Source organism: Telmatherina bonti (assembly GCF_933228915.1).
Source record: "Telmatherina bonti genome assembly, chromosome: 12".
NCBI lineage: Eukaryota > Metazoa > Chordata > Actinopteri > Atheriniformes > Telmatherinidae > Telmatherina > Telmatherina bonti.
Window position 1 is genome coordinate 6,632,588 of NC_136610.1, and position 23,598 is coordinate 6,656,185.

A 23,598-nucleotide genomic window follows, 5' to 3' on the forward strand; every position below is an offset into this window, starting at 1 on the left:
GAAAACTTATTTTTTAACATTTAACATCTTAAATTAGTGCTAGTGTGTAGCTAGTTTAGCGCTGCGACGTAGCTTCATGCTAACATCAGGTTACTAGTCGTACATAATGTTAGAAGTTGTACATGCAGCCACATGTCAGTATTAGATAAATAGTTGGGTAGTTGGTGTAGCCATGCAGGTCTGTCAATCAGATTGTGTTGTCCAATCAGATTTCAGAGATAACCAGCATCACTCCTCTAGCTCCGCCCCTGACTAGACGTATTTATGATTAAACCGTTTTCTGACAAACGTTTTTTGATTTGATGAAAAGAAAGTTTTCCACTTTGAACTTGAGCTCCACTGACGTGATGAAGATGATGGGTGAAGGATACTAGTGATGTCATGAGATGGACATGATGTCATTCTGTTTTCCACTCTTTTCCAACATTCAGAGAATCCCCTGAATGCATCATTAGACCCCGGATAGGAAGTAACAACAGGACTCTGATCTGGGTTCAGTTCTATTTATCATCGTTCGACACTGGTTCCCTCCACCAGTCAAACCAGTATATCCAGTTCAGCATCACACTGGTTCACTTTAAGGCACATTACAGGTGACTGTTTCAGATTGACATTTCTGGTCTGTGGTAAACAAATAAACAAAACCCACAACCAAACATCCCAAACACAAACACACACACATACACACTGATCAATATTTGCTGTCAATTAGACGAGCTCGTCCAGCTGTCAGGTGATCTCATTCACAGGATCAATAAAGTCTTTGGTACCAACTTCTGCAGTAAGGACACATAGAAAATCAAGAAATTCAGCTGAAATCAACAACGTCACATGCTTATTTATTCTGATCAGCGATTTATCGATTAGTTGCTTTTTCTTGGTTAATTGATCAAGCAGCTAGATTTATCAACACATTCATCAATCACTGATCAGAACTACTTATCAATCACTTTAACGGGATGGAGTTTAGACCTGGTCCTGATCTGAAACTGGTCCTCAGGTTCTCTCTTCCACTGGTTCTGGTGCGGTGCTGGATCCGGTTCTGGTAGAGTCCCGGTTGTAAACTTCCATCAAACTGCATGTTTCCATGGTAACCACTGCCTCAGAGTCTTTTTCAGAGGGTGGAGTCTGCTCAGTTGTCATGGAGACGAATGTGTCCAAGTTATTTCTTTGGGTTAACTAATCAACTAGTCAACCCAGTGTTCATGTAGGCGGAGTCAGCACCAGCTGACCAATCAGAACCACCGAACTGAAGTTTCACAAAAAAAAAACAATAATCTTGAACTAATCAGATCAATAACCTGATTGATGACTTTATCAGTACTCTGATCAATGACCCAATGTGACATGGTTATGATAAATCCAACACAGACTTGATGGTTGTCGTGGAAACGGTCTGTTTTCACATCGTACTTCTACAGAACCAGGCAGTGAAGGGGTCCAGTCCGGTCCAGAACCAACTCTGATCCACATCACAGAGACAGCTCCAGATTAAAAAAATAAAAATGGATCTGATGTTTTTTCCAGAACTTCCAATCCGGACCAGAACCGGGACTTGCATCAGGGTGGGGACCAGACCTGAATCCGCTGCTCGGAAGGTTCGGCCCCTTCTGACTGGACTGATCAGAAATCTAAGTGCTGCTGGTATCAAACGTCTTGTTCCCCATCTGATCCAGAACCAGGTCTAAACCCCGCCCCAACCACCACCATTAAAGAACCTATCCTGCAGGTCCGCTCCCGTTCGTCCTATTTTCAGAATAAAGCTGCTGATTGGTTCCAGCTGACCAATCAGAACCGAGTTGGCCCGCTGCAAATTAAACAACACAAACATGAGTCTGTGCAAAATCCAGCAGGTCTGGTCCAATGGTCCAATCAGACCAGAACCAGAAATTAAAGCTTCAAGTGTCAAAGGCAGCATGTGCTTTGTACTGCGCGGGTCCAGCTCCGGTTCTACCCGGGTTCACCTTCAAGGCTTCCCCACATCCACTGTAATCTTGGTGTAAAGGTCCAGTTTCTCAGTCTTGAGCACCCGGTAGCTCAGAGTGTTGATCCCGTCTTTGTCCATCGTGTCTCTGGTGTGAGCGATCCGGTCAAACCTGGAACCACAACAAACAGAACCATAAGATCAGAACCACAACACCAACATCCACAAACAGATGAGTCCCTCTGGGTCCAGTTTTTCTCCACGCTCCGGTTCTGATGTTTCATTAGCTCACCTTTCACTGGAATGTGTCACGGATCAGAACCAAAACTTTATCTGAAGAATTAGATGGAAATATTTTCACCTCTACAGATCTAACGGTACCGGGTCGACCCGTACAGGTTCAGGAGGTGTCGACAACCAGAGGATCAAACATAGCCAAATCCACACCTGAGTTCTGGAGACTTCTGATGAGCAGAAACCAGAACCAGAATCTCGGACCTGAACTAGAGAATAACCTCATTTCCTGCCTCCTTTCTGTTCACACCAAGTAAAGCAGGTCTGCTTCACAGCTGTACATGTAATCCTGCTCTCCACAGACAGCTGACATTACTACAGGCGTGTCAGAACCAACACGTATGTTACTGTCAGTAAATTCACCTGGAAAACAGTAGAAATTTCCTCCTGAAGAAAACATTGCTAGGAAAAGCTTTGCTTGCTTCACCTCCATGGAAACCAGCAGGAGCATTGTCTCCATGGAAACTAGCAGGACCTTCACCTTCATGGAAAAAGTGGATCAACAATCTGGGAGTTTGCAGTGACCAGTTTCTAACAGATAAGGAAGGCAAACTTTACTCAATCCAGAGATGCGGTATGACTTATCAATATCAACAAATCCACCCAAATCTACCAGGAAACTGTATTTATAAAGGCTAAATAAATTATTTACAACTAGATCCAATTACATAAAAACAGTTTAGTCATTGTTAGCATTAGCATAGCATTATTATTGTTATTATCATTTTTATCCAATTATCTAAAATTATTATTGACCCTTCCTTGCAACAATGCAACTTTTTTAGTACAGAACCTTTTTACCTTTACAGACATATGCAATATTTTTGTTTATTAGAATAGATCATAATTTATTATTTAATTTAATGTATTCTATAAAACATTTATAAAATAATATATAATCATAATTATACTATGTAAATCTTGTATTAAATACAGCTGTATCATTTTCTTTTCCGATTTACAGCAAAGGCAAAGTTGTGTAATTACATTATGTTCAATTATATCATATATTTATTTATTCTCCAGTGAGTGGAAACATATTGGATGACTCACTAACATCCACTGAAGCAGTTTATTTATAAAAATACCATCCTCATTCATGAATATGTAAGAAAAAAGATTGTAAATAGGTGTCCACTGTATGTCCACTATGCATGAAATGTTTATTAAAAACAAGCTTACAGATATTTAAAGTTTCTTTGGATGCTTAATATTTGACCCAACCTAATACCAAATAATTGCAGGCTTGGAGGATTTCATTTGGCTCGCAGTCTGTAGCACGAGATAATTTATGACGAGATTAACTGCATCAATGCAGGTAAATCCTCCAGATTATATGAAGTTTTATTTAAACTGCATGGGTCATATCCTAAATTCATGTTTTTCTTTTCCATCTTGCGTTTCTGCAGCCCATTTAGTCCCTCAGCATACTCGCCGTCATCCACTGCTTCGTGTTTTCAAGCGGAACAGAACGCTTCCTGCTCTATCTGTTTTTCGTGTGTTTTGCACCAAAGATCCTCATTTCTTTCTACATGATTTCTGTTCTACACAAAACAGTTTCACCCAAATGCTGCACGCACACACAGATGCATGCACTCCAACCAGCAGAGACTGCATATCGGACATTACGTGGCTTCAACCAGCAAAGATCAGGTAGAAATCCTGTTTTTTAAACTCTCCAGGAGGGTTCAGACACGGAGAACTTCATGTCCGTCACAGAGACTGAAGAGGCTGAAACTGCTGTCACCGTAGGGAATTCTGAGTCGCATCGCAGCTTAAACTGGACCCAGTATGCAGATCTGAACATTTAGAGCGACACCACTCAGTAAAACTGGTCTTTACTGACTTCAGCAAGAAATTTCACAAATTGAAGTGTTTTCTATCCTCCTTGTTTTTTTTGTTTCCACACTTCAGTCGTTCATTCCGTGATGAGGTTTGCAGACGTGACTTCACAGCTGAGTACGGCTGTCACATGACGATTAAACCAAAGCCGTAGCGACATCGTCTTTGCCTCGTTGAACGCTCTCATCTATTTAATTTATTCCTGAGTTTTTTTTCCCTCTATTAAGCACGATGTTTTGCAATCTGCTTGAAAACGAGCTGATAAATACAGACGGGTTGACATGTCTGAGTCCTACCTGTCACTGGAGGTGTGTGTGTGTGTGTGTGTGTGTGTGTACCTCTGAGGGTTGGGATCGTTCTGCTTGTCCCGGTTGTGTCTGATCATTCGGCACTTCCCGACCTCCCCGTTGGGTCTGGAGATGGACATCCCTTTGAAGGACAACCTGTGGAGACATCAGCAGTGTGATGAAGACTGCTGCTCTTCATCAGCGCGGTGAAGGTGTGTGTGAGACGGAAAACAATGGCAGAGCTCCAGCGTGGTCCGATCCGCTGGGTTCAAACCCAGAACCGGCTTCAGTTCTAGTTTTCATAAATGTGGAACACTAAGAACTGAAGAGGGTTTCTGTGGCCACAAGGTGGCGCCACATGACCTGAAGACAGCGATGCTCTTCAGAAGATCATCTGGTCACCAGGATCTTCAGCTCCAGTCCTTAAGCACCACCTTGCAGGTTTTATACGGTTCCCGGTTCCACGGTTCTGAAACATGAGCCGTCGACCTGACTCAGGTGGGCAGGAGCAGGAAAACCTCTAAAACCTGCAGCAGGATGGACCTCTGGACTGGAGCTGAAGGTCGCGGCCGCAGGATGGCGAGGAGTGTCGGCTGTACCTGTTGAAGATGTCATCGTCCTCGCCGCCCCAGCCCCAGTAGTTGTTGGGGAAGCCGTTGATCTTCAGGAACTGGTCTTTACTCAGGGAGGACACGCCCCCGAAGTACTGGTTGTACGGTAACCTGCGGGGCGAGAGACACTGTGGATCAGGATCTGGTTCTAGATAAGCATCATGTTCTAGATCAGGATCGGAATAAGCATCATGTTCTAGATCACGTCAGGATCAAGTTCTGTAACAGGTTCTAGATTAGGATCATGTTCTAGATCAGGATCAGAATCAAGTTCTAAATAAGCAACATGTTCTAGATCAAAATCAGGATCGGGTTCTAGAGAAGTATTTTCTAGATCAGGATCAGGTTCTAGAGAAAAAACATGTTCTAGATCATGGTCAGGATCAAGATCTGGAACAGATTCTAGATAAGCATTATGTTCTAGATCAGGGTTAGGAACAAGATTTGGATCAGGTTTGAGATAAGCATCATGTTCTAGATCAGGAACAGGTTCTAGATAAACATTGTGTCCTAGATCTGGAACAGGTTCTAGATAAACATCATGTTCTAGATCTGGAACAGGTTCTAGATGAACATCATGTTCTAGATCTGGATCAGGTTCTAGATAAGCATTATGTTCTAGATCAGGGTCAGATTTAGGATCTGTATCAGGTTCTAGACGAGCATCATGTTCTACATCAGGATCAGTTTCTTGATAAGCATCATGTTCTAGATCAGCATCAGTTTTTTAGATGAGCATCATGTTCTAGATCCGGAACAGGTTCTAGATAAACATCATGTTCTAGATCTGGATCTGGAACATGTTCTAGATAAACATCATGTTCTAGATCTGGATCTGGAACATGTTCTAGATAAACATCATGTTCTAGATCTGAATCAGGTTCTAGATAAGCATTATGTTCTAGATCAGGGTCAGATTTATGATCTGTATCAGGTTCTAGATAAGTATCATGTTCTAGATCAGGGGTTAAGAAAAGATCTGTATCAGGTTCTAGATAAACATCATGTTCTAGATCAGCATCAGTTTTTTTAGATGAGCATCATGTTCTAGATCAGGATCAGGTTAACGTTCTGTCACTGATACAAGCAAGAATGTTTCGAGCTCTAACGTCAATATCAGCAGTTTGTGATATAATTTACCACTCTGACGACACATCTGCTGAATAATTGACGATGATGATCAGTATTAAATCACATGATTGATTAATCTGTTTTATTGCTGCAGCATCAGTTCCAAGGAAACAACATGAGAATGGAGGAGAAGATGGAACAAGTGGTGTTAAAACTACAGTAATTTCTGATGGCGTTCCTCCAGGCGGCTGCAGCGACTCGGCCTCCATCAGCCTGGTCTGTTTATATCTCCGGCGTGTTCCAGACGTAAACTTTATCACAGCTTCATGTTCTGCAGAACCAGAACCATCAGGTCCAATCTGAGGGTTCATCTCTCAGTGCTCCCAGACAGACGGGTTCTGGTTGTTGCTTCATCCTGGAAGCTCGGATCCTCGGTGCTTTCTGGTGAACTGGTCTGCGTTCACACCGATTAAACCAGAACCAAAGAACGGTTTGGATATTTGGTCCAGAAGTCATCAGGCTCCATTTTAACCTACAGTTTCACAAAATGATCAACATGTTACCATGACAGATGTGCTGATGTAACTATGGTCTACGATCGTTTAGGTCGGTTGCCAGGCAACACAGCAAAGCATCAATATCCAGCTTTTACTTTTAATGAATGATTTCAGTGTTGGAACAACCTCAGTTAAACAATCGGACCTTTATTTTCCCTAAACTGACCCAAAACTGGTTCTGAAGGGATTACAGAGGCTGAACCTGATTGGATCAGTTTTAACAGAACCGGTTCTGACTGAGTTCAGGTTCTGTGATCTGGAAGGAGGTGTTCTTGTGCGGACAGGAAAACAGGAAGTGAGAGGTCTGACAAATGGCCGGGTCATCTCTTCCTCTGTAGCGTCCATGTCAGCACTTTGTCCACTCTGACAGGAAGCAGATGGACAGGCTCCACCCACTTTTCTCCTCCAGCCCACAGATGGATCAGCTGACGATCCTCCACGCTCTGATCTGTCTGTGGACAAAAGGTTCCAGGTTCTAGTAGTTTTTCATGAGCTTTGGTCCAGAGAAGACGGCGTGTTTCTGGATCCTCTTCACATATGATGGAGCTTTAACCTGCATGTGTGGGTTTCAGGATGAACTGGGTTCACACTGGTTTCTGGAACCTTCTTGAGTCCATGCACTGGTTTCCAGTAGAGAATCATGTCTGGTTTTGCTACAAAGCTTCCAGAGGGGCCCAAGATCACCAGCATCTACTTTAAACCCTCAGCTTTGTCCCATGCATACAGAGATTCCTCCAGGTTCTCTAAATCTTTTGATATTAAAGTCAGTGAAAAAAGTATGAAACCAGCTTAGCTTTCCAAAATTTCCTGTAAATTTTAATGCCTGGTAGAGCCAAAGGTACATCCGTTTGGAAAACATTGGTGGTCTAGTGACTTTTTCTGGGACTGTATATCTGTATATCTGGGACAGTACATTCTATTTTCATCCAAATGGACTTCCATCTGAGAGTGAGAACAACACAAGTGAAGGACGTCATAGACAGGAGCTGGTCAGACTGCTGGAGTCCAGTTGGATGCAGGTGTTGCTAGGTAGCGCTACAGGCACCTATAGAATCCAGATTTTTCTTCCCTCCCTGCAACAGTCCATATGTGGTGGGATTTTAAAAGTCTTCACAATTTTATGCTGATGAGCATTTTTCAGAAATTGTTCAAGAATTTTTTGACCCAGTAGGTCTCAGATAAGAGAACCTCTGTCGATCTGAGAGACTCTGCCTCTCTGAAATGCTCCTTTTACCTCCATCAGTCATGTTACTGACCTGCTGCCAGCTCACTTAGTTGATAAATGCTGGTCTGGTTGTTTTTCACTGGTACCAGTTAGTTTTCCAGCCTTTTGTTGCTGCTGTTTCTACGTTTTACAGACGTGTTGCTGTTTCTACGTTTTACAGACGTGTTGCTGTTTCTACGTTTTACAGACGTGTTGCTGTTTCTACGTTTTACAGACGTGTTGCTGTTTCTACGTTTTACAGACGTGTTGCTGCTGTTTCTACGTTTTACAGACGTGTTGCTGCTGTTTCTACGTTTTACAGACGTGTTGCTGCTGTTTCTACGTTTTACAGACGTGTTGCTGCTTTTTCTACGTTTTACAGACGTGTTGCTGCTGTGTCTACGTTTTACAGACGTGTTGCTGCTGTGTCTACGTTTTACAGACGTGTTGCTGCCGTGTCTACGTTTTACAGACGTGTTGCTGCTGTGTCTACGTTTTACAGACGTGTTGCTGCTGTGTCTACGTTTTACAGACGTGTTGCTGCTGTTTCTACGTTTTACAGACCTGTTGCTGCCGTTTCTACGTTTTACAGACCTGTTGCTGCCGTTTCTACGTTTTACAGACCTGTTGCTGCCGTTTCTACGTTTTACAGACCTGTTGCTGCCGTTTCTACGTTTTACAGACCTGTTGCTGCCGTTTCTACGTTTTACAGACCTGTTGCTGCCGTTTCTACGTTTTACAGACGTGTTGCTGCCGTTTCTACGTTTTACAGACGTGTTGCTGCCGTTTCTACGTTTTACAGACGTGTTGCTGCCGTGTCTACGTTTTACAGACGTGTTGCTGCCGTGTCTACGTTTTACAGACGTGTTGCTGCCGTTTCTACGTTTTACAGACCTGTTGCTGCCGTTTCTACGTTTTACAGACCTGTTGCTGCCGTTTCTACGTTTTACAGACCTGTTGCTGCCGTTTCTACGTTTTACAGACCTGTTGCTGCCGTTTCTACGTTTTACAGACGTGTTGCTGCCGTTTCTACGTTTTACAGACCTGTTGCTGCCGTTTCTACGTTTTACAGACCTGTTGCTGCTGTTTCTACGTTTTACAGACGTGTTGCTGTTTCTACGTTTTACAGACGTGTTGCTGTTTCTACGTTTTACAGACGTGTTGCTGCCGTTTCTACGTTTTACAGACGTGTTGCTGTTTCTACGTTTTACAGACCTGTTGCTGCCGTTTCTACGTTTTACAGACGTGTTGCTGTTACTATGTTTTACAGACGTGTTGCTGCCGTTTCTACGTTTTACAGACGTGTTGCTGTTTCTACGTTTTATAGACGTGTTGCTGTTTCTACGTTTTACAGACCTGTTGCTGCCGTTTCTACGTTTTACAGACGTGTTGCTGTTTCTACGTTTTATAGACGTGTTGCTGTTTCTACGTTTTACAGACCTGTTGCTGTTTCTACGTTTTACAGACGTGTTGCTGCCGTTTCTACGTTTTACAGACGTGTTGCTGCCGTTTCTACGTTTTACAGACGTGTTGCTGTTTCTACGTTTTACAGACCTGTTGCTGCCGTTTCTATGTTTTACAGACGTGTTGCTGCATCAGATTCACAATGATTCATATCAACGTTTGATATATCGTTCTACTGGGAATAAAATATGTTTCATGGTAACACACAGAATTCCTTTGCCGTTCGTCTTCACAGAAACATGGGATAAAGTTGGGTTTGGTTCTGGGTTCCTCCGCTTGGTTTTCAAGCAGAACAGAACCCTCCAAGTCTTCTGTGACATCATCAACACAGCGATTAGCCGCTAATCCACAATCAGACAGTTGTGTGTGGAAGAAAACGCTGAAGGGAGGGTTGGAGATGTTTGAGGTCATTTCCTCTTTCGCCTGAAGATCTGTTTCACATACCTGTAGGACAGGTGTGTCATGAGGAGAGCTTTGTTCTGATTGTACCCGGACGGTCGCCACATTCTTTAGCCTGGATTTGCTCCTCAGACCTTCACACTGAAATTAGCCAAGATCCGGATGAACCTGTTCTGAACTCTGGCTTTCACCTGTCATCAGACCTACCCAAAGCTCCATCACTCATTAGTACAAAGGAATTCTGCATTAATACACCGTGCAGACAGCAGTTGTAGCACGTCACTGGCTGTCGCTGAACATCACAAACAGCTCGCGTTCCTCCTTAGATTAACAGAATGGGAGAAAGAATGAATTTCAGCTCAGTTTAAATCACAGACGGTACATAAAAACATGGACGGAGCCCCTGTGACATCACTTGTAGGTTTCTCTTCTTCCTACCATCGCCATCTAAGCAGAGGCATATACAAATATGGGCAAAGAGGTGGAGCTGAGAGGGGGGCTGTCAGCGTTATGGTGGATGATTGACATCTAGCGAACTCCGAGCTTTCTGTAGCTAAGAGCTAACCGAGCTAACCCGGAGATAACAGGAGCTAACCAGCTAACGGAGGTAAGCGGGCTAAAGCTAAGTCACGTTGTTAACTGGCTAAAAACCACGGTTGTTCTACGTTCTTCTTACTTGAAGCAGGAGATCGGGTACCTGTCAATCAAAAGGACCCGCCCCTAAATTTGCTGAACTTCAAGATTAAATTACTTTTAAACAGGCCCCCCACAGTTGTCATGAAGGTAAACCTGACCTATTAAACCTAAAATGGATGCAGCCCCTAGTGGATGAAGGGGGAACTGCAGTTTTATACACTATTGCATTCGGCTTCACTTTTAACCAGCTGAAGTTTCCGTTTGGTTTAAATCAATCCAAACATCTTTAGTTTGCCTATTCATCTTCAGGTAACATTTATTGTAAATGGAAACAGTGCTCTCTTACTATCCTCTGAAACAAAATACTGGAACTACATACTGTGTAACTATGTGCTGTGTAACAATATATTGTGTAAAGAAAGCTAAAACTAACAAAAACAAAATAGTAAACACTGAAAGGAGGATCTTAAAAAGAGACATTGTTAAATCGTCCAGTATTAAGACATTAAAACAGCGATGTGACGGCAGAGACGTGATGCATCTGCAGCTTGAGGACTGAACCCAACACAACTGTTTGAAGGCTTTTTGGGTCTAAAAGTTGCGTACAGATGAGACTTTTCCAGCGTTCCCAGAATCATTGCAGCATTCCCATTTTATCCTGCTGAACTGCTCCAAAGAGATGAAAGTAATTTTGTCCAGAGGACAGACTGAGCCAGCAGGGATGCTGTAATGCAGCTCTGTGAATGTCCAACCTGTCTCCAGTCTCGGCGTTTGCACTTTGCTTGCTTTTCTACACGTCGTGTAAAAATGTTTATGTTCAGAAGTACAAGTGTGTGAATTCAACATCTAGTGGGAAAATATGTCCACGCCCTGAACACACACAGGTGTGTGTGCAAGTCCAGCTGTTACTGACACGCCTGCTGTCAGTAACAGCAGAACCCTGACGAACTCATTTGTTCTCACATAGCAACCAGGTCATGTGACTCCTGACCTGAAGGCAGCAGAAGACACGGAACAGCCAGCTGAACATGTATGAACTCACCTGTAGCTGAACTTGTCCATGGACACGGACAGGTGCCGCGGCTGCTCGAAGCACCTGTAGGTGTTCCGGTCGTCCATGGGGATCAAGTCCACGTCACTGAACACAAAGCAGTTGTAGTCGTACTCCTTCAGAGCCTCCATGTAGCCCACGTTCAGGAGTTTGGCCCGGTTGAAGGTCTCGTCGCCGTCCTGTCACACACACACACACACACACACACAAGTCAGGACCTGGTTCTGATCCATACAGTTGAGTTTCAGGGACCAGGCACAGGATGCAGGAGGTTAAAGTGGTGAGATTTTCTAAATTCTCAGAGACGTCTGCAGACCAGGGACGTTTCCGGATCAGAGAAGTTTCCAGGTCAGAGGGACCTTTATCGGATCAGAGATGTTCCCAGACTGAGGAAGCTTCCATATGGGGCAGATGTTTCTGATCAGACAGACCTTCACATTCTGATGATGTTCTGATGTTTCTTCTTCATGTGTTCTAAAAACAGCCGACGTGAACTCAGCAGGTGACGCCACAGGCTGTCCACCCTGTTCCCGACATAGCGCTCACGCCATCGTCTAGGAGTGTCTGAATGTCCAGACAGGAAAAAGTAGTGCACTCAAAGTTACCCACAATGCAAAGCAGTGAGCATCGATGGTCACTAGACGGGTCAATATAGACCACAATGCATTGCTGCCAGGAGCTCCAAGTGACGGAAGTAACACGAACGTCAACGCAGGTGAAGAAAAACTCTGATATCTTATGTCCTTATTTGTTAAATAAATATGTAACAAAGTAAGAATAAAATATAATCAAAGAAAATGAAATATTTTCACACGAGTTTGGATTGGATTTGGAACGACACATGGTTGTTCCCGTGCTGACAGTCTGTAGTTCACTAAATAGCCCTGTGTAGTAAATGAGGGGTTTGGGAATAATGTGGACATTCGGACGCAGCCACAGTCACGCCGATGAGCTGCACCGGCACCGCCGCCCTGACAGATTGGACAGTTACTGCCCCAGTGCATGCTGGGAGGCCTCGTGACACGATCAGCTCTCAGCTGAGACAACAACCCCCAGAGGGATCTGAAGGGTGAACTCCGGAGAGCAGAACCGCTCAGCAGGTTCAACGGATCAAAACTAAATCAACTCGAGGAGCCTGTAATTTATTTACTCATTTCTTTACTTTATAAAACAGAAAAAAATCTATTTATTTTTACTTTTAAAAGAAAAATTCCAACTTCCTCACAGACCCTGGTAAGGTGTTCCTCCTTCGTCTGAGGTGAGCATCATCCTCCTCAGATTTAAACAGATCAGGGTTGCCTGCAGGGAGGGTTGCAGAGAGCCCTCCGAAGGACCCGCCATGAAAGTCGCTCAATAAAAACATCCGACTGAAGATATCTCCATGTCCTCATAAAGCCTCGAGTCATTCCAGGAACACAGCTCCACCTCAGACTGAACAGACAGACTAAAAAGTGCTTAAAACTTTATATTTTATGATATTTTAGTGTTTCAGCTGGAGATCTGTTTGACACTGTTGGGATCCTCATGAGGAAAAGGAGCCTTACTAAAACAAAGCACGTATTTTATATATATATATATATATATATATATATATATATATATATATATATATATATATATATATATATATATATATATATGTATAACCCTAACCATAACCTTGATCCTTGGGAGTGGCGTCTTATCAGAAGCATATCATGGAAGGGAGGGTCCACCTGTGCAGAAGCAGGACTCCCATGACCCCCCTCTCAGGGCTGACATAAAGACTCTGGGCTCCTTGCACACAAGTAAAAACCTTGCATCTCTGGATTTTGAGCATCAGTTGTTCCTCATTTAATCAGAATCATATTTGCAACACTTGAACTAAAGGCAAATGAACGCCGTCCTTCTCATCAGCAGACTAAACGCTGCTCACAGACCCGTACGATGAGTGCAAACATAGTTCCACCAAAACCAGGAAAAACTGCATCCATGACCGGAACCAGGAGGAAATCGTGTGCCTCCAGCATGACAACTGGATTATTAGTGAACTTTGAGGTTGTGGTGGGCAGGGTCGAAGTAACCAGGGCTCTAAGAGAAGTAACACTGCCACATGCAGCTTCACAGAGGCACCAGGACGCATTGGGGGTATAGAGCCAATACATGACTTTTTGTATATTTGAGGCCCAGTAATAATAACAAACATTTGGAAGGGCTAAGCCACCTTGGTGTTTAGGACTCTGTAGCAGTCCTAAACGTATTCTAGGTTTCTTCTCGTCCCACATAAAAGAGATGAAGGCTTTATCAAGGGACTGAAAGAGAGATTTAGGAAGGTAGAGAGGAATACACTAAAATAGGTAAAGGAATTTGGGGAGCACGGTCATTCTAATACAGCTGATTTTCCCTATTAAGGATAGATTAAGTATTTTCCATTTTTTAGGTCTAATTTTGTTATTGTTTTGTTATAGAGAGTCATTATACATATCAAGCAAGATAGCTGATAGTTTATTTGAATTTTACCCATCGGGGCCTGGTGTTTTGCCATTTTGCATGGTCTTCATTGCTTTTATGATTTCTGTTTGATTCAGTTGTAGCTGGTATTGAAGTGGCATTGAGGTCACTAAAGAATTGTTGCATGTCACAGCAGCCTTCGGTTATTGCTGATGTATACAAATTTGAATAGAACAAAGTGAACATGTCATTGATTTCTACAGGGTCAAAAGTTAGTTCACCATCACTTTTTTGTATTTGGGGGATTTGTTGTGAAGCTGAGCGACGCTTAAGTTGGTGTGCTAATAAGCGTCCAGCTTTGTCTCTATGTCCATAGAAGTATCCATGTGGTTTTTTCCAGTAAGCGTTTCGTCTTTTCAGTTGTTTTCAGATTATATTGTGTTTGAAGGTCCAGTTTTCTTTTGTATACCTTGGGGGCGTAGATTGAATACTGATCTTTTAATATTTCCCAGAGAAGAAAAGGGGAGATGTCATCTTTTTTTTATTAGACTCTATGAAATCATCCATTTTTCTTTTTTTTTTTTTTTTTTTTAAATAATTTCACAATATCAGACAAAAGGTTCATATCAAATTTCCAAGAGGGGCCTCCCAGTTTATAAAGAGGGAATTCAAGATCTAATAATACTGGGGCATGATCTGATTCAACAATGGACAAGTATTCAGTTTTTGTAACATAAGCGAGAAAGTTCTGTTCAATGAAAAGATAATTTATTCCACTGTATGAATGATGCACGGGGGAAAAGAAAGAGAAGGACTTGCTCTGTGGGAATAAGGAACACCAAGGATCAACATGTCCCGTCTCATCCATGAAATCTAACAGAAGTTTAGCCTTTTTAGAGAGGTTTGCATTGGATTGGAACAGTCGAGCAATGGGATTGTCACAGTTTAAGTCACCACCGAGGACCAGTAGGTGTGAGTCCAGATTTGGTATCAATGAGATCATTTTACCTATAAATTTACTGTCATCCTAATTTGGGGCATATATATTCACCAATACTACCGGCTTTTGGAAGAGTACTCCAGAGACCTTCCTTAATTGACCTTGAGAGTCAGCATTAATAGTGATTGCCTTAAATTGGATTTTCTTGTGTATCAGGATGGCTGTTCACAAGTATTGGAATTGAGACTGGAGTGGAATACGTTACCCACCCAGCCTTTTTTAAGTCTAATTTGATCTTTAACCAGTAGGTGGGTTTCTTGAAGAAATGCAATGTCACATTTTAAATGTTTAAGATGATTAAATATCCCGGCTCTTTTCACCGGCCCATTTAAACCAGTCACGTTCCAACTAATGAAACGAACTGCAGCACCTCCTGCATCAGATCCATGCATTATGTTTAATTAGAGAAAGCATCATAAAAATGAAAATAAGCCCTCTCTCCAGTAAGAAAAACAAAAAAAAAAACAAAGCGAGTCCTTGCAGTGAAGATGTCACCTCACCCTAACCCTGCTCTCAACCCCTTCTGAACACAAACCCCGAATTAAGCCTATAATTGTCCCTCTCCCAAAGGCAAGCCGCAGTGCTGTATGAATGAGCTGGACTTGCTCAGGTAAGAGGTCACATTGGAGAATTAGGTTTGTGTTTAATTCCATTTTATTTTATGTTCATTGTTGTTTTTAAATACCGGTATTCGTTTTCATGAATTTCCTCGTTTCAGGTTTATTCCGTCTAACTGTGATGTGATTACGTTCTCTATCTGCTGTAGGTAAACAAAAATAAGCTGATGTGCAGTTATTATGGGATGGAGCTGGACTTTGTATTCTTTGCAACGTCTGCTGGTCTGAGCGCGCTCAGAACAGAGCCCGTTTCCTCAGAGGGGGGAGGAGTGGGGGTTTCTGCTTTGGCCGATGAGCCAGTCCCTCTTCAGGTGTCAGCAACACAGAAACAAGCAGCAGAAAGAAAAAAAGAGAAGAAGAAGAAGCAGAATTACCAGAACGACCCTTCAGCAGGGGGCGGGGCTACATGGCTCCAGACACCACAGCCATTGGTCAGAAACACCTGGCATGCAGATGGGAGGGGAGGGGAGGGGGGCAGGGAGGGGAGTGAGGAGGAGGAGGGCAGTGAGAGGAGCAGAGAGAGAAAAAAAAGAGGAGGAGGAGGAGGAAGCAAAGACAAGAGAAGAACAACTGTGAGTCACAAACAGCAGAAGAAGAAGAACAAAGTCACACGTGTCAGTAAACACATGCAGTCCTGAGTCAGAACCAGAACCGAGCCCAGAAACCACAAAACACTCACCACATCTGGATTCATGTTGTCTGAACCTGAAGGTCTGTGTGTGTGTGTGTGTGTGTGTGTGTGTCAGAGAAAAGACCTCTCACACACACACACACACACACACACAGCAGATGATCCTCCTCCTGAATAATGCATGTCAGGAGCTGCTGCTTTCAGGTGTAAACTGATCCAGGTGCACCAGCTGAGCGATCCGACTGAAACGTCTTCGTCTCGGCTCAGCGAGGGCAGAGCCTGGAAGGTCACTGACCACGTCTGTTTTCTCTCCAGGTGACATCACATCAACGAAACGGTGTAACAATTCATCTTTTACACCCAGTTTCAGCTGTTAAAACCAGTTTCAAGACCTACACACACACACACACACACACACACAGGAAACATGATACGTGGAACAAGCTGCATTCTGCATTTCCAGGGTTACAAGATAAAAGTGATATTTAGACTAAAACTTCAAATCCAGATGTTTCCACTGGATAGCGTTTGGCGCCGCAGCCTACTCTGCATGGCTGCAGGTAGCCGTGTAGCGCTGTTCCAGGCTGTTCCAGGCTTTTCCAGGTCCTTCTCCCTCATATCTTTTCCAGATTCCGGTAAAACTCTGCATCTCACCGTTGACTTCCGTCACACCACCATTTTTGCCTGGACTGGTCTCGTGACCCACTACATCACGTCCGCGGACGCTCAAATGCAAACACAGGTGTGTGATTTACCTCTACAAGCCACCTCACGAGAGTAAAAACATTTTAGTGACATTTCAGAAGTTTTTTTAAACGTCACCAGTTTTTTATGGCTGGATCACGAAGTTCGTATTTCAGAGCGTTTCGCCAGGTGTGTGAGGACACACACCTGGAGAGGATAAAATGACCTTCTGGCGGCAGTGAAGGGGGGTGCGGGGGAGTTTCTTCCCTACAACACTCCGCACCCCGAGGGCACTGATTACGCAACAGGCTGGATTCTCAGCTTTCAAGACCTTTTCAATGTTTCCAGGCTCTTTTCAATGACCTGCCATGATGTCATAGTTCTCTGTAGCTAACATGTTGTCCTGTACCTGTGTGGGTGGAGTTATACCGTTTCCATGGAAACCGTCAGTTTTAATTACGAAATGACAGGTTTATGAATCACCAGGCCCCACCCCCTCCCCGTGACATCACAGCTCACCTGGTTGATGATGTAGACTCCGTAGTCCAGCTGCTGTCTCTGCAGGATCGGGTGGAGGTAGTAGAGCCAGAACTTCAGGTGTTCGTCCCGGTTACGGAACGGGATGATGATGGCCACCTTCTGCAGCACCTCGCAGTCTTTGGGCTTGTACCGTCCCCCATACTGGATGTTGGGGTTGTCCTTCTTTATCTGGTCCAGGCTCACATGGATGTTAAACTCCACCCGCAGAGGACCCACTGAGGACACAGACAGGTGGACAAGTCAACACACAAACAGGTGGACAGGTCAACGTACAGACAGGTGGACAGGTCAACATACAGACAGGTGGACAGGTCAACGTACAGACAGGTGGACAGGTCAACGTACAGACAGGTGGACAGGTCAACGTACAGACAGGTGGACAGATATGCAGGAGGCACGTGGAATATGGCGTTCCGTGGCGTTCCACGTGGCTCAGCTGTGTCGTTAGGTGTTCTGTGATGTTCTAAGGCGTTATAAGGTGCTCTGAGAGGGTTCTGCAGCATTTCTAAGATGTTTTAAGGAAAAGTCCAGCGTGACTTAAACTTTTTATGGTTTGTTGTTCCATAAAAATAAAAAAAAACTTTATTCCCGTCTCTTTACAAACACAGAACCACATCAGAACCTTCTCATGGACTCCGTGCAGGGTTGTAAAGATGTTGGAAATTAATGTTTGTAAATTATTTATTCGTTTTATTAGTAAATAAAGCAGACTGGTTCTGATGGTTGAACTGGATTATGGAGATTTTCTGATTCAGATTTTTTCATCATTAAAAACCAAATTCCTGGTGGAAAAGATGGAACATTGTGGGAAAACTGCAACGGGTGAAGCGGGTCATCCCTGGTGGTTCTGGGCAGGAATGGGTTAACAAGCTGCAGAAGTGATGGAGCCCACATTCCCGACACACCTTTAGAGTCCTGAACAGGAACCAGTGTTACCTGCTGGCACGGCGAGAAATAAACCCAGTTCTCCATGTTTCACATTCATAAAGACCGGACCGGTCTGGGTTCCTCAGCCGGACCGGTTCAGGTCCGTCAGCTGGACCGATCCAGGTCCATGTCCCTCAGCCGATCCAGTCCAGGTATGTTCTGATTCTGTGTTCAGGCGGGTCCGAACCAGGGTCATGTCAACAGTCCTGTATTCATAAAGCTGATAGAAACTGGTTGGTTCCACTGGTAGTCACTACTATACTGGAGAGTTACTGGTGTTTTTCCATGTGTACTGGTATATTAACGGCGCTGATGTTTGTCATGACGACGTCTGCTCGTTTCAGATTCTTCTGTTTCTACTTTTTTTTTATTCTTTCTAGTTTGTTTTAATCCATTTTTGTTGTTTCTCCTTTAATATTTTATTCGCAACACTTTGACTTCATGACTTTAATAAAAATAAAGTCATTAAAAAACACTTTTAATTCGTCTCATCGACGAAATGTGACATAAAAATAAACCTGCACTGCCTTAACTGGAAGTAATAACTGATTAATTCTGATTAAAGTTTGGAGAAAGTGGAATTAAACTGGGAATAAATTTACATCAAACTGAAATTTGATTAAACCAGAAATATTGCAGTGTAGTTGGACCGTCGTCATGGCGATGGACCTGAGCAGCAGTCCTGCAACGTAGGAAGCAAATGACCTCAACATGTTCATTCGTCCATTTTCAGCCTGCAGACGAGACCGTAAACGTTTGTTTACAACTGGTGCAGGCGCTCGTAAACAAAACACGTCAGGATGAAACACTTACTGGAGACCGGGCCGAATAAAAACAAGCATTAAAAGATAATAAAAATAAATAAAGTCGTTCATGTCAGTGATGCCCTCTGCGTTGCAGCAGACCAGGCCTGTTGTCACTCATGTTAAAATCTTCCTATATTTTTATATCTTCTTTATTTGTCTTCGTGTCATTCCAGCGCTTTGATCAACGGTGTTGTTGTAAAGCGTTTTATAGATAAAGTTTGACTGAAATGCAGATAAAACCGTCACAAAGAGGCGAGCTCCATGCGGGTCCAGTCAACAAGATGGCAGCAGAACCAGTCAGGTCATCTGGTGAAAAAGCCCGTTTTCTTCTGCATCATGCTACCCTACTGGTAATGAACTGGAGCTAAACTGGGAATAAACTGGGATTAGTCCGAATCAACGTTCAGCTGCTTTTCTTTCAGCTCGGAAACCAGCTGATCAGAACCGATCCATCTGGGCTTTCTTTAAACAGGATGAACAACTTCAGTGGTTCTGGGTCAGTCCAGCTCCTGCATGGACTACAGCGGGGTTCTGGTTCTGATCAGTTTGATCTGGACCAGGCAGCTGGACCAGGCAGCTGGTCAGAACACCGGGGATCAGTTCTCTGTGTCCCATCTGGATCAACTATGACTGTTTAGGACTCCACACCAAGTAGTCTCAGATGTTTCGAAGCTGACTCCAGCTTCTATGAATCATCAGTCGTCATGGTTGATCCATATGATTGGTTCTGATCCACTTTGTCCATGAATCATAAATCCGCTGACTCAACGTTTCCATAGCAACTGGGTTTTGTTTCAGAGCCAGAACAACCCAGCCGAACTTCTGCATGAATAAAACCTGCGGAACAGAGTCAAGTATCTGCTGGGTTTTAAGTCAAAGACACAAGATCTGAGTCTTTCTCTTTGTCCCGTCAGGTCTGCTGGGTCATTTGGGTTTTGGACCGAACACGTACGGTACCAGAGATCCCCCTCGAGAACCAGGCTGTGTTTGTCCAAACGAACCATTTCAATCTGACCGTATTTAGCCAACTGGAACCTGAACCTGTTCTCTTGGTTCTGTCAGTCTGATGCCAGTCCGGTTCCGATGTACCCGAACTGTAGTGACCCGAACCTACACACACGCGCCCAGTCTTACCCAGCAGGGGTGACGTCTCAGGACATTTCTCCAGCTTCTGATCCTGCTTCTCCTCCTGGTCCCGGGACTCCTCCGCGGCCTCCCCCTGCTTCTTGCCCGCCTCCTGCGCGTCGGTCCCCGGGCTGCCCGCCTCGGCTCTGTCCTGCCCGTACCGCAGGACGTTCCTGTGGGACTGCGGGCTCCGAAAGCCCAGCGGGGTGGCGGAGGACCGGACGTAGAAGAAAAAGGTGACGGTGATGTGAAGCAAGCAGAGGAGAACCACCAGCTTACATGTCCGGTTCAGGACGTTAAAGTTCATGTTGGAGTCGCCGGTCATCCTGACCGAGCGGCTCCGGGAGCGACGCGCTGAAACCCGGCAAACGTGGCGGCACCAAGGTCGATCAACTTCGGCTGTTTCCCCCGGTTCTCTCCGGACCGACCGCTAGCTGTTCCCGTGATCCATCTTACTTTGATTCGGCTTAAAAGTGTTTCAAACTTCTGGTTTAGATGAGGCAGATGGGACCGACCAGGAGGCGAACAGCAGAGCGGAAAGTTGGGGCTCCGTCACGGACAGATCATGAGCTTCCGCCCTGTTTACAGTAGGAGGAGCAGGAGGAGTACAGTCAGCAGGAAGGAGTTTCTCCCTTCAGTGGCTCCGTCAAAAACAGCAAAGACGTAAAAAATTCCCCACACTGCGGAAAGTTCACGTAAAGTCTCTAAAACTTAGTTAAATCAGCGACAACGAACATTTAGACGACATTAGACAAACGTTACTTTCTCCGGTGAGGACACTTTTCTGTCGGATGACGAAATTTACCGTTACACTTCCGGTCAGGTTTCCAAAATAAAAGCTCCATCGAACTCTAACTCAGCAGTTCTCAACTTTTTGGTCATGGACAACAAGGAATTGGACTTTTTAATAAACAATGTCCTAATTCTTGCAAATTTTTTTATACACGAATTCAGATTTATTAAGGTGAAACCCAGATTTAACATATTTCATAATGAGCTCCTTTCCCGTATCAAAGCCTTGAACTTATTGAAAAATAAATACGCTATACAACTTGTCAAGTTAGGGCTGCACGGTGGCGCAGTGGTTAGCACTGTGGCCTCACAGCAAGAAGGTCACTGGTTTGATCCTTGGCTGGTTTGGTCAGTGGCCTTTCTGTGTGGAGTTTGCATGTTCTCCCCGTGTATGCATGGGTTCTCTCTGGGTACTCCAGCTTCCTCCCACCATCCAAAGACATGCATGATAGGTTAATTGGTCACTCTGAATTGCCCCTAGGAGTGAGTGTGAGCATGAGTGTGGTTGTTCATCTCTCTGTGTGTGGCCCTGCAATGGACTGGCAAGCTGTCCAGGGTGTACCCTGCCTGTCACCCAAAGCCAGCTGGGATAGGCTCCAGCTTCCCCGCAACCCTGAATTGGAATAAGCAGTTTGGAAAATGAATGAATGAATGAACTTGTCAAGTTATTTACAATGTATAATTTGCACCCTAAGCCCTAACAAATTACTGTTATTATTATGATTATTTTTTTAACATGTAAGTATGTCTATATGTACTAGTTCAGCATTCTATAATGATTTTCCTTTTCTTTGCTTCCGTACATGCTCCTGAAAATGGTTTTCTTTAAAAAACAAACAAACAAAAAAGTGTTGTCAGATTGTTTGTATTTGACTTCGATCAATAAAAAAAAAAAGGTTCTCAACCTTTTGGAACATGTAGCCCTTGTAAAATATTTTTTTCAGCCACGTACCCCTTGACCACTGCAATGTTTTTTGGTTAAGATGAACATGAAATACAGCACTTTGTCATTTGTGTTTGGTTTATTAAACTTTTAACCGTGCAAAACAATGGAAATCTCTACGACAATTCAACCAGGACTCCATTGCTTGGGTTGTCAAGGCAATAGTGACTGATGAATATGCTTTGGCTCGAAACAGATGGGGTTCAGTTCACGTCTGAATGTGGGATTTTGGGAGGAATGAAATGGTGTAAATCTATGTGTAAATTCAGTTTATCAATGTATACTTACATTGGATGACATATATTAAATATTTATATATTATATTTATACTATTTTGTATTATGTGCATTTCAGGCTAATTTTTTTATTTTTTTTATTTCTGAGCCCAGGGCTGGGATTGATCGAGTTACTGTCACAAATGGCTTTATTTACTTCAGACCGACCCTCTCCGTAGGCTGTCAGATCAGCCTGCGGGCAAAACGAGTGGATTGAGACTCTTCCGCATTAAGCCCCGCCTCCCGCCACTGCACTACATCGGGAGCGCGCACCGCACCTGCTTTCGCCGTCATTGTAACATATCATAAACAGAAGGATTAGGCTAATATGAACTCAATAAAAAAAAAAAACTAAATACCATGTCAACACATAGCATACAGCCCTACATGTTGGAACCTGAATCAGAGCCTGAAAACGAAGTGGAAAACAGCAACCCACAGCAACGAATGCAGCAGGATGTCTCTCTTTGGTAAACTCACCAGCCATCGTTGGAAATAACTTTATCCCACGTTTTCCACCCGCCTGATGTATTTGTACATGCCCTTGTTAACCAGTAGAAGGTAACCATTATCCCCCAGGACGTCACAAGGATTTCCAAGTAGAAAAAACTCTCTAAAACGACGCGTTTTTCGTCGCCATGGAAACCAAACGGAGAGAGTGCTGGAACTCAAACTCAAACTCAAACATGCGTTTAGGTGATAAAAAACAGTGTCGTTCACATGTCTGATGAGGAATCAACACTGTAACACTGTAGAAAGCTCAGAAAACTCCAAATACCATCATAGCATCCCTTTAAGGATGTTTTCTTTAAACTATAAGAACATATATATATATATATATATATATATATATATATACATTTCAGGTACCCCCTAGAATGCCTCAAAGTACCCCCAGAGATATGCATACCTCCATTTGAGAAGCAGTGCTCTAACTCACGATTTTAGGTAATTTACTTTCACCTTTTGACTGCTTTCGTAACTCTTAGGTAGAAAAAATTTAGTGACTACAGTTAATTTTGTGGGTAAATTATGTGGAAGAAAACTTACCTGAATCATCTTAGAGTTTCTTACCATTATTATGATTATCATCAGAAATTAATGTTGCATTACTGTTTCAAGTTTTATTAATTTAGCAATTCCAAAGGGCATTCCCAAACTGAATTTTACCATAGAGAGATAGACATATTACATAGAAATCCATCATCTGATCATTTAACATGATTGATCAAAGAAAAAATGAGCTTATTTTAAAGATCAATGGCACAGATGCACAGAAGAAACAACATATTAAATGAAATCATAGATAAATACACATTATCTTTTAGGACCAACGTGTTGGAGGAGTTCAGAGACTGAGATCAACAGAGTTTTGGCTCAAAATTCAGGAAAGTTAAAGATTTAAAAAAAATTATTAATTGTAGCTTTCGACATCTGATCTTCCTCATTTAAATGGACGCAGCCACGGTCCATCATTTAGCTCATCTT

The 23,598-nt window shown here is 43.4% G+C and overlaps 1 protein-coding gene across 1 annotated transcript; it reads right to left on the reverse strand.

Annotated features, from left to right (window-relative positions):
- Positions 1 to 514: 514 nt before the first annotated feature.
- b4galt1l (DP-Gal:betaGlcNAc beta 1,4- galactosyltransferase, polypeptide 1, like) lies at positions 515 to 20,803 on the reverse strand. Its single transcript, XM_079249830.1, has 6 exons — positions 20,110 to 20,803; positions 17,222 to 17,457; positions 11,332 to 11,519; positions 4,947 to 5,069; positions 4,399 to 4,503; positions 515 to 2,096 (listed from the first exon to the last, which is right to left on the reverse strand). The coding sequence occupies exons 1-6, from the start codon at positions 20,423 to 20,425 to the stop codon at positions 1,967 to 1,969; spliced, it is 1,098 nt and encodes a 365-aa protein (XP_079105956.1). The 5' UTR covers positions 20,426 to 20,803; the 3' UTR covers positions 515 to 1,966.
- Positions 20,804 to 23,598: the final 2,795 nt, after the last annotated feature.